The sequence below is a fragment of the Ceratosolen solmsi genome, unplaced genomic scaffold, assembly GCF_000503995.2.
Source record: "Ceratosolen solmsi marchali unplaced genomic scaffold, CerSol_1.0 scaffold56, whole genome shotgun sequence".
Lineage (NCBI taxonomy): Eukaryota > Metazoa > Arthropoda > Insecta > Hymenoptera > Agaonidae > Ceratosolen > Ceratosolen solmsi.
This window is the reverse complement of record NW_011948425.1, coordinates 3,636,904-3,652,200: the sequence shown is the minus strand read 5'-3', so window position 1 is coordinate 3,652,200 and position 15,297 is coordinate 3,636,904. Positions and strand designations below refer to the sequence as shown.

General features: G+C 36.2%; 1 protein-coding gene across 6 annotated transcripts in view; it reads left to right on the top strand.

The window, feature by feature from the left end:
- GluClalpha (glycine receptor alpha 1) overlaps positions 1–15,297 on the top strand; it is a 120,541-nt gene that overhangs the window by 31,022 nt on the left and 74,222 nt on the right. For all 6 annotated transcript variants that reach the window (XM_011500343.1, XM_011500342.1, XM_011500344.1 and 3 more), the window contains exon 3: positions 10,215–10,330. In XM_011500343.1, the coding sequence (XP_011498645.1) occupies positions 10,215–10,330 (116 nt within the window). The remainder of the gene's footprint in view (positions 1–10,214; positions 10,331–15,297) is intronic.

Below are 15,297 nucleotides of genomic sequence, written 5' to 3'. Positions count from 1 at the left end.
TCGATTTTAGTGGAAAGTTAGAATGTAGCAAAACGCGTTAGTAAAAGTGTGTTTACTCTCTAGGCAGTGGAAGTATTTTGCATTTTCGTTACGAGTTTTCAATTAAAAAGAATTTACAATGGAGTTTCTCGAAATTCGCGATAAATTTCGTTATTTGCAAAAAATACGTTTCATCTCGACTCATTATGAATACAAATATGTGCGCATGTACGTTGAAAGCAGCCAGTTGGTTAAAAAAGCTGAACGGACTATTTTCATAAACTCAATGTTGGTCTCCACATTTTCCAGATCACGCCAATTGATAATATAATATTCCATCTTCCGAGTATCCCTGATAAATACGTATTTTCAGGGTGAAAAAAAAAAACAAAGGAATGCAAGTGTAAGGAGACGGCAGGGGGAAAATGTATCGGCGCTACTAGATGCTCGGCAATCGTTCATATTCATGAAAAATCGATGGAGCTGCGAGTGGAGCTTTTGCGCTCGAAAGGAAAACAGCCGAGAAGCTTCCTCTAAGCAATTCCTTAGTCGGGGAGGTAGAATCGATCAGGATCGAACAATTGCAGCATTTCGTGTCGCTGGTCTTCTAAGGGCTTTAGTTCCTGCTTCACCCTATAATGGGTTAAAGGTTCCTGCAGTCGACGTTCATCCATTCGCTATGGTTTGCCGTAGATACGTAGATCGTGCACACCCAGTCACGAAGACATCTCAGGTGAAATATTCAAGCTCAGCGTCTAGCCTGCGGCCCAGCACTGATGAGAAACGCCGTCGCGTATCGTCTCGCTCACTCTCAAAGCATATACGCCTCAGTCTATTCATCCTCCCTCGTATAAGCGCGCGCACGCACAAACACGCAAAAACTCTCGCAAACACACCACTACCACGCTCTCTCACTCTCTCTCTCTCTCTCTCTCTCTCTCTCTCTCTCTCTCTATATATATATATATATATATATATATATATATATGTATATATACATCCTCTGCTCTTTAGCTCTCTCCAGTTCTCCTTTAAATACTTTTCATTATACTAACCTACTCTCTCTCTGGTCCCTTTCTAAATACTTTCGTCGTAGTCGTCATCGTCGCCTTCGTCGTTGTACACCCTCACTTGGTGAGCCCTTCACTTACTTTCTTTCTTCTTGGGCTATTGCGTCGGTCTACACCCTAAACTTACATCATTCACTTGCCTGCTTTCATCCACATATTCGCCATCCTCTCTCTCTCTCTCTCTCTCTCTCTCTCTCTCTCTCTCTCTCTCTCTCTCTCTATCCATTGCTTTGTCATTCTTTTATTATATTTCTTCTATACCTCTTTGCTGTAAGCTACTTTTTTTCGTCCTCTTTTCTTTAACCATTCATTTTCGTACGCTCTTCTTCTTCCTCTCACTCAATCATGCCTTTTCTCTCGGTTTTCCTTTTATTAGTATTCCGAACTCTCTACCTATTTTTCCCCTTTTTCTCGTGTATTTCTTTTTTCATTCTTTTTTATTTTATTTTTTGTGCAAACTTCCTCTATTGCTCGCTCTGACGCCAGAAAACGTCATGTACAGAATTTCTCTGACACTTACATTCAATTATCTACCAAAAGTCAAATTAAAAATTCAGCTCACGAAAGGTTCGTTCACATATATTTAAGGACATTTCATGACCAACATATGAACAATATAAAACTTAAATCTTATAAGACATATTGACATTAATTGAAAATTTATTATGATAAACAATCATGATGGTATGGAGAAAACGGGAATCGTTAAGAGTAAAGAGATCGTAAAGAGCAATTAAATAATAAAGTTTATTAAGCCGTATTTATTTTGCCCGTTAGACGGTAAAATCTTTGTATTATTTTCAGAATTTAGCAGAAGTAGAATGATCTAAAGTTTTAGTGACATCCTCCGGCCTTTGTCACATTATCCTTTAAAGGTGTGTGTATCGAAGTTGAGCGACATAAAGGAACTTTGACAAGCTACCAATTTAGCAAAATCAGTTGTGTCTGCTCATCGAACTGCGATAGGAAGCGAGAGATCATTTTATTTCTTATTGCCTCCTTCGTCTCCCCCCTCCCCCCTCCCACCATATAACAATCAATCGAAATCCAGTTCAAATTAAGATCCAAATAAATAAGGAATGTCTCGTTTCGGAGCCACCAGACCTTATCCATTACGAGGTCGCGGAGTGCCGGCAGAATCGAAGGTGTCGGCTTCTATTTCGCGTATTAAGCAATTGGACACGTTACAGGATCAGGGCTCGGGGAGTAATCACATACGCTAGTCACGTATTTTAATTCAACTTCAATTAGGGCCAACGAATGCTAGTATTCAATTCGATAGCTTTAGCTTTTAAATAACAATCACTCGGCGCAGCCGCAGGTGTGTACTCGCTGGATCAATTTCCCACGTCTTATCCGTTACTCTCTGACCTCTTACGAGCTACGTGATAAGCAAATCGACTAATTAAATTGTACGTTAGAATCTGGCGTGGAGGGGATCTTTGCTGTTGCTTCACAACATTTATACTGCCAACATGTTACTCAATTTTCTCTTCCCTTCCATTTCCTTGTACGCGTATCGTATGGTAAAGTTGGAGGGAAAAGAGTGAGCTAGGATAGATGCTAGAGTAGTGCTACAGTTGGATTCGTGTAACAGTACCAATTGTACTCGTTCAACTAGCTAATTGACAATTTATCTATAATTTAATCAATCGTACTTAATATGTACGTATGCGCGTGCCTATGCGTGCATTCTAAAATAATAAAAAAATAATACTGAGGTTAAGCTAAAGCCGAGTATCAGTGGTGTATCAATTTATGCCGATTTGCCTGAGTTTGCAATGCTTTGCAAGATTTATAAATGTGGTAAAAGGGAAACGAGGCTCGGAATTGTATATGCGAATCGTCCGTGCGTGACCTCTGACCTGTTTGTATACGTGACGCACTTAATTTTGAGTGTCCACCTCGGTTAAACTTTTGCTGGTTGTGTCTTTGCTGTCTTCGTACTTTTCGAATCCATTCCTTCCTTCCACACCATCCTCTCTCCCTTCCTTTCTCCTTTACCTGTTCCCTTCCTTCCTTCCTTCCAACCATCTATCCTTCCTTTCATCCTTCCTTCCTTCCTTCCTTCCTTCCTTCCTTCATTTCTATGCCCGTTGCATTGAATTAGAAATAAATATGATAAAGAAACCATCCGTCGGATGTGGCGGAATAAATGTTGTACTGAAGCTTATTCATCACACTAAATGAAAAATCATAAATGCCGTTTATAGGAAATTTTATATGTATATATAATTCCGACATCTATGGAAGAAAATTCCACGATCGTACTTAACGTACTTTTATATCTTCTCAGCATCGATCCTATAAATAGCGCATTGAGCGCACAAATTAACTTCCCAGTTAATTGACACCGATAAGCGCGTAAAGTCACTGCCATCGTAATTTCACACTGCCAATATTCGCAAAACTATTTCTTATTGGGAGAACGGTTACCTTCGCAGTACCGAGTTGCAGCTACTAAGGCGATTATCGAGTGGTAATAAAATAACACCGACTCGACAGGCAACGAAAACCCTTACATCCTTTTTAAGCGCCAAATGGCATTAATGAGCGTGCAACTGCCAACTGCCAGCGCTGGCCGCTACAACTTTAGGGACATAATAAATGGTGGTCGGCTTAGGCTTATCAAGCACTCACGGCCACTCAGCCACGTCTGGAATTAAAGTGCGAACGTTTCAGCGGAGGCAGAAATCGGTCGGCCAATAAATAATTCACGAGGCGTTGTTAAAGTCGGCCGACATCGCGTTAACGCGTTCATCGCTTCCGGAATCCGCGAATTACCCGAGGCACGCGGATCTTAGTCCCGCGACGGACCCTCGGCACCGATCCTGTTAACGACCTCTGCTACCTTACGACCATCCCTCGGCCCTCCATAACACGGCGATATATCACATCTACACGGCACCTACACCACCAGCGACCTAAGAACCGGTCTATTTAGATTGGAGCCAAGTGGAGAGTAATTTCGCACGGGGCCGACCGAGCTCTCCTCCCCCTATGTCAAATTTCTGCTAAATGCCCGGGACATGTTTTCACTTGATTCGCAACGCTTCACTTGTCCCGCCTCCCATCCACGAGCGGCCCTTACCTAACGGCTCACTACCCTTTATGTGCGTGTCCCCGCTTCATTACAGAAAATTTCCCGACATCGCGATAACTTGTTTAACAAGCACGTAAAATATCTCGATTACAAGGATACTTTTTACATTGGCAATAATTCTTTAGCACATTAAAACTCGCCTCCCTCCCTCCTCCACCTCCAACGCCTCCAACACCTACTCCATCCCATTAGTTTATTAATACGGCAATACGTATGAATTATTCATCCGAAGAGAAATGTATTGAAATGGATTTACAAATGTACTTAAATCCCGGCTGAACTTTTGCTAGTTATGCTTGGCCCAAACGATAAAGTGAAATTAAAAGTCATACCGATGATTTTGACATTTTGTTGAAATAAAATAATAATGTTCGGGATCGTTAGTTTGCATTAGAATTTTATATCTAATGAAAAATGCTGAAGGCGCTTATACTTCTCTTGCATACATTTTTCATCATAACTACGGCGTTCACGAACTTGCCTTAATTTTATGAAATTATTTTAGTAATAAATGTTTATCCTAAAGTCGTCAATTATTGAAGATCAAGTTTTTAAAAAATTTAAGGTTCCATTAAAGGCACGAGCTAACATAAAACAATGGAGAGGCGAAGTTTTATGCCTTTTGGGTGGTAATACGAATAATTCTTGCATGAGCTCGTATCGAGTAAAATGTACGTAATTTGTCGTGCGAATCTGCAAGAAGAGAAAGTTCTTATTAAAAGAAATATCATTTCGTAGGAAATCCACTGGCATTAATAATGCTCGATACGCCTCATGAGAAACCGGAATAAATGATATAATTCTAAAATATACGATTTAGCATTAGGATTGGCTGTGAGTGGAAGGCTTTCATTCCCAGTCGGCACGAATCGAATTCGTCTCTATTTGTATCCATCCTTTTCTTCTTCCTCTTCAATTTACCTGAGAAAATTTATCGGCTGTCGTCGGTCGGGAATTAGTTCAGTAGGAGTCAAAAATAAAGCACGATTGGTCGAAAATACGGAAAATAACTAGCGGATCCATCTCTCCTTACTTCTCATCTCTCCAACTCCCCTCCCCCCCCCACTCCTCCCCATCTACACCCCTTTAATCGACAAATACAACAATATTTTTGCAAATATCGCAGAGCGTTTCATTCTGCGCGTTAATTTAATGCCTTTTCCTAAGTATCGGACGTGCCCGGAAACTAAAAAAAAAGAAGAATGTATTAAAGTGCATCTGACAATATTAGTGAGCACTCAAGCTTTATTACATGGATATTCATTTTCACTCAAGAGTCCATGATTATTCGTCTATTTTTCGTATCCACAGACTATTGTAACAATCATTGTGTTACGCCAGGACATAATTCCTTTATAAAAATTTACGACGGAAAGAGAAATATAAATTACATTACGTGACTGAAATCAATGAATACATTTTTCATCGAAATAATACTAATTTTCATTTATAGGTAATTGCGCAAAAATTGTTATATATTACGTCGGATATTACATTGAATAGGATTTAGAAATTTCGAGGACCTAACGAAAACCTAAATTTTATAAATTTATATAGCTAACGATGTTAAACATGTCTTTCTACGTTTTACAAGCTCAATATCATAAAATTATTCGCCTACATTTCATATTGCTTATATTCTAGTAGAAATAGTATCCCACGGGAAGGAAGAAGAATATTGACAGAAGATTTTCCAAAGTCAAGATTGACAATAAAGAACGTGGACTAGGCTTGTCCCCTTTTTCGATTATCTTTTTCTAACTCAACGTCATCGATGACCAAGTACGAGCAGCAACGTTAATTGCAAGTTCAATCGCAATTACGAGGCTTAACCACACGTCAATCTCGTGTAGCGCAAACGTAAGACTTTGCGTTTCATTTATGATTCAGAAAATCAATAAAAGAACGTAAAAGTTGGAGCCTTTAATGTCTCGTCAAAAAGAAAGGCTTTTCCGGGCTAAGCAATATAATAGCCAGCAGCTCTTGAGTAGGCGTGAATAGGAGAGAGAGAGAGAGAGAGAGAGAGAGAGAGAGAGAGAGAGAGAGAGACAGAGAGTCGAGTCGAGTCGGTTCGCGTTGAGTTGAAAGGGACAGCAGTCACAAAGCCAATTAACCCTGCACACTACATTTTTCCATTCCCTTCAGCATAAAAGAATCTGTAAACCTTGCCGATCTCATTAAGGTTGGTGCGCGGATGGGGCCTCATTAGTCGCCGTAACCTCTTCTTCTTGTGGATGTCGCCGATGGATGCAGGTACCTAATAACCCATGTCCTCCTCGTCCGCCCATAAGCCGCCTCGCCTATCAAGAGTTATTGTTATCTCATTCCGCTTTATTATTAGCATAGTGAGCAGTGGTTGCGATCGCTTCTACTCTCTATACTATCCGATATTGCTCTCGGTCTTCGTTCTCCGCCGTATCTCGTCTCTTTCCCCTTCAATCAAGTTACTTTCCAATCCAGTCCCTTGATCCTTCACGGTATACACGGATTTTGTAAATCCTAATGTCACTCGAAGATGTAACTAGGGTCTAAGAGAAATTCAGAAATTCATAGGTTTTTTATACCATCGACTTTTATACGACCATTGGCGTCCTCATCCTCGAGTCTAAAACAATAATATATATATATATATATATATATATATTGTCCAAGTAATTTTCAGAATGGCACTGTGGCATAACCTTATCCCCCGCCGCGCGACGAAAAGCTTATCCACGTTGCATTAAAATTCCTCATCCATTCAAAATACAGCCGTTTTACGGTTTCGTTCTATCGACTTATATCACACGTTTTGGCTAAATAGACAAGATTTATAATAAATGAAAAGATAAGGAGAAACTTATATCTTCTTTCTAACTTCATTTCTTCTACTTTATATATATATATATATATATATATATATATATATATATTGGTTTTTATTTTTGTTTTTTTTTTATTATCAACTCTCATATAAGCAGGGCGTGGATATTCCATTTCGTATCGAGATTATTGCGATAAGGCCGATTAGAATAGCAAAAGAAATGCATAGAGATTGGTAGGTCGAGCGAGCGAGCTCAGCCAGAGGAGGATTCGTCAGGAAAATCTGAGGAAACCTCAGGTTCCAGTCCAGTAAAGCCACATAATTTACTCGACGCTTCCTCATTTTTACATAATTTTGGTCACTCCACGTTCACTAAATATGTTATAATGTGGTTTAGTACACAAGCCGCATAAATTTATAACAACTTGATTGTGCGAGCCCGTTACGAGAATATCTATCAGAATTACATGCAATACATGAGAGATGCGAGATGAATATCGCTCAAACAAATTATTAACAGTGATTTGTAAAATTTATTTACATAGGCATTATGGATTATCGAAAGCGTTTGACGTATCAATTAATAAGATTAGCGATACTTGGAGTGGCTAAAATGACGCTTATAAATACAATTTTCACGCGTGTGTAATAAAGTTTTATTCCTTTTCTATTTGTTCGTTTTAAATAAAATATAATGTGTTTGATTAATCGTATGACTGCCAGTTAAAATGACAGTGTCGATGAAGCCGTCGTAATGGTGGCATAATATTTACTTTTTGGAAGAAAAATAAACAACGAGCGATTACGAATCAGCACGAGAGTCACGCAAGTCCAACCTTATTAATCTAAATTACTACACAAATAATATCAAATGTACAATTTAACATGAATATATATATATATATATATATATTAGGAGTAATCGATACTCTTCAATTACCCATAATATTTGCATTAGAGCACCGAGTGCATCGACAATCGTCACAACAAAAATGATCACCTTTCCCGCTAAAAACTCAGAATCTACAGTGAGATCGTTAACGTACTCGTGCGCATCGAATGCACTAATGATCGACCGATAGGCATAGAGCATCGATTAAAATAAAGCAAATCAAAGAATGAGAGCGCATTGAATTTCAAAAACTTGCCCAAGCGCGCACGATAATGCGCAACGATCAATCACTTATCCGTAGAACGGTGCCTATAACATAATCCAAATCCCCCATACCCCCTCCTCCCACCCCCCACCCCCACAACCCAACCCTACAACCCCACCCCAACAACCCCACCAACCCATACCGTCCATCCGCCCTCTAACGCGGCCCGCGCGCCAGCGCCCCAGTAAACAAAGGAAAAATGAGTTTTCACGGAGTACATTAGCCGACTGGAAAGACGCGGATAGGCTCTGGAGCGCAGGCGCGCGCAACCGATGCCCGACCCCATCCATCCTTCAGGCATCATCTTTCATCCAAGGATTTCTCTATTGAGACGCCCTCACCGGCTGACTCTCTTTATCGCCGATAATGCAATCCGATCGCAGTGAATTGGCATCCTCCAAGTTACACGTATGCGTTGGACGGATCGGCCATACCTCCATAGCCCAGCCCGGTAATTGGCTCGTTGTCGTCGACATCGTATTCGTCGCCACTACCCTAGGGAGATCGATCCAGCCGGAGGCTACGTGGACGTCGCCCGCGAGGATTTCCGCGTGCGCCCCATTATTTACGGGCAATTTCGGAGGCGCCGGCGAAGTCCTCGAGGGAATTAACGGGGGAGGATGGCGCGGATGCGCGATTCTTTATTCAATTAAAAGGAAAAAGAGAAGGGACTCGCGGACGCGGATTTACGCGCGTACTCGAAGCTCCTAATCTTTGCTCGCATCGCTACTGTTATTGGTGGTGCTAGTAACGAGGTGGTGGCGGACCCATAGTATTGGCAATAGTAATAGTAGTAGTAGTAGTAGTAGTAGTAGTAGTAGTATTAGTTGTTGTTGTTGTTGTTGTTGTTGTTGTTGTTGTTGTTGTTGTTGTTGTTGTTGTTGTTGTTGTTATCGTTATTGCTCGTTGTGCTGCTTGCGTCAACGCTTGTGGCCAATGAAGTATCACGCATACAAAAGAGCATTAGTTGATCGTTTCATAATTGGTACAACGTATGAGAGAGACGTTTTGTTTGCTTTGTATCTCCACAGCCGTTCGATATTTTTCCTTTCTCACTCGCTCACTCACTCGCTCCCCCCATCCCCATCCCCCCTCCACCTCCCCCGCCCCCTATGTACCTTTTGTCCTCTTGTCCTCTTCGTTTTTTAATTCTCCATTTCAGTGAGTAAGCTTAATTGGATGTTGTTTATCCTTATTTTTAGTGCTTTTTAGTTTTTCTCGGACATCCATACATATTTAGTAATCTCTCATTTTACCGTGAAAACTTATCTGAATTATTTACTTGGAGGTGTCAAAGCTGCTCCCTTTAAAAAAACAAACAAATATTATTTCATCTTAAAATATCTTGTCTCAATTGTTTTTAAGAATTTGTCGACAAATATCAATTAAGGATGATAATTTGCATTTAATAGACATTACTATCCGTGCCATTTTGAACATTTCATATGTATTTTTATTAATTTTAACATTCAGTCATTAGCCCGTGTAAGACATTGATATTGTAGAGAAAGAGTGGTCACGCGATGACTGCATAGATAAAATATCATTAAAAACTTTTCTATAAATTTTCGTGCATTTAAAATTCAAACTACAATTCCAATTAAAGTTAAATAGTAATTTTTTTCAGCTCTTAATACCAAGTAATAGAGTACAATGTATAAATGCCTTCTGAGACCGTCCAATTAATGAAAAATTCGACAATTAATACAACGAGACGTTAAATCCATAACTCAAGCCAGTCGACTCAGAGCTGGAAGAGTGGCAAAAGAAAACAAAAAAAGTTAAAAACGAAACTAGCGAAAAGAAACAAGAGTTAGTTGAAAAGTTGAGTTGAAGAAAGAGATAATAAAGGAGAGACCCTGGAAGTTTGCTCTCATTTCGTTCTTTGCTCTCACCATTCGTAATTGACCTTCTCTCTACATATATATATATATATATATATATATATTTATATATACAGAGAGAGAGAGAGAGAGAGAGAGAGAGAGAGAGAGGTAGATAAATAAATAGATGCACGTGTACGGTAGTGTGGTTGTGGGTACTGACAGATAGATATTGTTAAATCGTTTACTGTAAAAGCACGTGCAATTTCTGTTTTACAGATGTGTGCAGAACACCAAAATGAACTTTCGGGAGAAGGAGAAGCAGGTGCTGGACCATATCCTCGGCCCCGGCAGCTACGACGCCCGCATAAGACCGAGCGGCGAAAACGGAACAGGTAAATACGCCCGACACTTCACTACCTACACCAAACATTCTCATATATTTAATCATTTGAATTATAATAAACATATACATAGAAACTACGAATATTTTATGCACATGTGTCTAATCATTATCTATTCATCATGCTCAATGCAATGACAAATGAAAGCAGGTGTAGGCTAAGAGCAGAATATCCAGATTACAACGATTATATTAGATGTCTTACGACTTTGTTACAAAATTTATAGGCTAATTGCCACTGTTTTGAGGTTTGTTACTTCCTTTCAATGCAAAATCACTTTTCTAGTCATAATGTACACACATACGTATATATATATATATATATATATATATACATATGATTTGTGTATAGTCTATTGGTAATCGTATGAAACTAGAATCAAAGGACACCGATAATATAGCCTATCTATACGCGCATTACGAAAAGCTCACTGGACTTTAAGCTTTGTGAGTGAATATAGGTCTTAATTAATCCTTATTAACTTCTGTGCACACAACTACGTAAATATCGAGGAATATGAAATTACAGGTCTGATTATGCTGAAAAATGCGATTACAAAGATTTTAAGTTTCGTTATTCTTTCGTGAAAAAAAAAAAGTGCTCTAATAAGATAAGAACTTAACCCGTAAAAACTGATTATAAAAATAATCTGCTGCAAATATTTCGTTCGTGTGATTTATTAATCCGATATAACATGGATTAAAATGTTTAAAACTAAAATAACAATGGCTTTACGTTTGAAAAATTGCAAATTTATGTAAAACATTCTAGAATTAGGATTGTCAAAAGTTTTATTTCCTTAATTACTTCGTAAAATTGGTTACTTCGTATTCATATTAAATGATCGTCTTCCCCATATGTATGCAAATTCACAGAGCACATTTTTAATAATTTTTTTTCCTTTTATCTTTAGTTTTCATTCTTTCTTTCATTTCTTTCTTTCGCTTTTTCTGTCAAATCGTTCTTACGCTACTCGAAATGTAATAATTTTTCATCGAATCTGATATTAACAACAATAATCTTACTCTTTCGTTTATTTTTCGTTTTTTTTTCTCGTTTTTTTTTCTCGTTTTTTTTTTCGTTTTTTTTCTCGTTTTTTTCAGACACTCGGACGATTTTTATTTCAATTCGTGGAATTTTCAGTCCAGAGACTAAGTAGTTTCAAGACAAATTCTTTGGGTGAATGAACTTATAAGATAAGACCTTCCGTTGGCTCGAAAAGATTATTTAAAAAATTCACCTGTAATTTTTTACTTTTTTCTTTACCTCCACATATACATATATAATACATCAAGATAACTGTTAAGAACAACTTGAAAACTAATTACGCTTAAAGCGCAATTTAATTGCTACCGAGGTTCTAAAGTTCTGAATTGGTATTAGTTACGAATTTATAATGCGTATATCACTGGGCAATAAAATACATTCTTTGTATTCCGAAAAATATAAAAACTCGACACTATTAAATTTTACGTCTTATCTTGCATCGATTACCTATATTTACATTACGATTTGATTTGAATGGCATTTTACATAATTGTTATTGTTTACATATAACATGTTATTGTTATGTTCAACAATAGCTGTGTTATCAATTTAACATAATGCAACAGTCAAAAAGAAAACTTCTATTATTCTCATTTGATATTCAAAATTAACCGATTCATGGAATTATATATGAACTTTTATTATCACTATTATTAGTAATTTTATTTAATGGAAGAATCTAAGATTTATTTTCAACTATCTACAATAAATTTGCATTTATTCTGAAATCGATTGCGGTATCGGTAATTGGTAATTAATATTCAATTTGGAGTTATAAAATAATAGAACGAAAAAAAAATGACATATGGCTGCCGCGTAATAGCCTCTACATGGTTAATTACAATATATGCAAATTATAACATTTAATACAATTACATTTATCAATATGTATGCAATTATATACAAGTTTTAATTGTACTTATTATTCAAAATGGACAATTCGTTTAATAGTACGAATTACAATAAACATAAAGCAATGACATTTGTTAGAAGATAAAGTTATCATTCATCGATGAAGAGTATGGAAAATTTAAGAATTCATATATATATATATATATATATATATCAAATACTTTTTTTTTATCTATAAATTCTCGCACAATTATCAATCCACTAATATTACAATTTCATTTAAAAAATCGAGTAATATGTAATTTCATCGTTTTAACAAAGTTTTTCTACATTTTATCCTATAGTTTGACGAATAATCAACTGTTCTGTAAATCTGATGTATGTATAATGGAATTAATATTAATTTACAAGTTACTCGTGAATAATTTATTTATTAATTTAATTAGTAACAAATAACAAAAATTCGTGTAAGAAGAAAAAAAGCAAAATTATGTTAAAAATTATGAAAAGATAGTAATTTTCTTTTTTTAATAAAAATTTAAAATCATTTTTAGTTTTATCTTTTTTATATAATTCATATAGCTATGTTTTAAAAGTTATATTAAACACAAAATATTAATATTTCATAAGAATTTAGTATTCTAATTAAAAGTTCATTAGTTAGCAATCCATGCAATTAACTTATTATTAACAATCTTATTATTATTTTATTTTTGTTTTTTTCTTCAAAATTCTGTTTATTTATTTTACTATGACTTTTACTGATAAATCAATAATGTATATATTTTTAACCTATAATTAAACTTTTTTATAAAAATTTTGTTTAGAACTATTCCGACAAAAAAATGCATTCTTTATTAAAAATATGTTTGAAAATTGTTCTGTTGTAATTAATGGAATTGTCGAGAAAGTCGAAAAATATTACCAATGGCAATTAAAAATTTAATTTGTAAATAAATTATTTATTGTTTCGTACCTGAAAAATAAATAATAATTGAAGAGTAAATAAATTTAGAATCCAATGGTATTGATGAAATCTAGTTGTCATTTTCATTTATTTATTCATTAATTTCTCTCTCTCTTTTTTTTATGAAAATTAACGAAAATAATTCGTGTATTATATAATGCAGACATAAGTGTTTATTATTAGTTTTTTTTTCCCGACTATAATAGCGTTACAGATTCGGCATTTTTAAATTCTATAATTAATTAATTTATTTATTCGTTTATATATTTATGTTACTCGTATGCACGTGATCATATGTTATTGGTAAATATAAATTATAAGAGCTTGTCGTAATTATAATTAAATATTTGAACGCTTAATGATAATCCATAGATAAAGCATAAATATAAATGTTTCGTAATGTTTAACAAAATCGAAGAAGACACGAATAGGTTTGCGCGACTTTATTCGGTTGGCAATCGGAATCGCGGGATTTTCAATTTTTCGCTACGAAATTCGCAACCAACTAAGACTACCAATGCCTATGCACTTCTTTATTCGAATTGTTTTTGTGAATGTGAATCGTAGCGTGAAACCGTATGCCCATGCTACATCACAATATGTGACATTGCATAAAAATTTGTATGTGCTTTGGAAGTGAAAAAAAAAAAAAACCAAGTTTCAAATAGCATTTAGATTAATTCGTATGTGGATTTAAAAATACCAGTGTAGAGACGTATATTTTATTGGATTTTGGCTTATACATAAATACATACATAGTTCAACAACATAATTTAATTTTAGAACTAACACACGGCTTGTGAATTTTCACTTTTTAAATTTTTAGACACTACAACAGCTTGTTAAAACGACATTACATACATACATACATACATACGTACGTACATACATACATATGTGTGTGTGTGTGTGTGTGTGCGTGTGTGTATTAGAAATTCTAAAATTTTTTCAGGCTTTTTTACAATTTTTTAAATTGAAAGCTTACTTTTTTTCTATACACAATTTGTATTTACAAATTTTAAAGCACTTTTCAAAACTTTTGCCGCTACTTTATTTTATTTATATAAGTGTGAAATTGTAGAAAAATATGGAATCTGAAGGGAGAATTGAGAAAAGTTAAGTAATACATTTAATAATACGTGGAAAGTTTCAGCTTAACGGGTGAAATTTGGAGCGCGAGGAAAGTTCTATATTCGAAAAAGAAATTGTAAATCATGCAGATGATCGGTTGTAACTGGTGTTTGAATTATTATTCAGAATAATAATTTCACAGTCATAAATTTATTATTCTTATAGAAGATGATACAATTGTGTAGAAAGGACGTTTAGTTTTATGAACATTGCACTGGCCATTGCATTGCAGCTGAAACTAATTTTCTCGTGCGTATAACGAATAGCCCGAGAAGGCGATTATAAATTATATTGGCTTATCGCGTACCAAATATCTATTCAGAATTTTAGAATTTCCTGCAACAATCAAAATCTTGATATATTAAAAGATTACTGTTATAGGTCTCAATCCCGCTCGAGCGTTGATTTGGATTCGCGTGACATTGGCTCGTAAAAGAGGGGGGGGGGGGGGGGGGGGGGTAGTGGTAGATGGTAGCGAGCAAGAGCTGCTGCATCGGACATTTTCCACGCGTACATCTTCGCTACGTGTGAGAGGCAGTAAAATGAAAATGTCAATGCGTACGCAAAAATACAAAGTAAATCTTATAAAGCCAGAGGCGAGGTGGGAGGAGGGGTCCGCGCGGTGAAAGGGGATAAAAACAGCACAATATCCTCTTCGATCGTCGGTTTCTCGCGAGACGATCGACGTAGCTAAACTCGATTGCGATATTCAGTGTGTGGATGGCCGTAGCCGTGTCTTCGTCGTCGCCTGCGTCGTCGTCGTCGTCGTCTATGTCGTCGTCGTCGCTTTGTATAAAGGAAGTGTCGGCGCAATGCGAAATAAAATAAATGGAATAGAAATGAAATAGAAATAAGACGGAGGAGGTTGCGCACGCACACACGTATATATATATATATATATATATATATATATATATATATATATATATATATATAGAGAGAGAGGGGGGGGAGAGAGCGG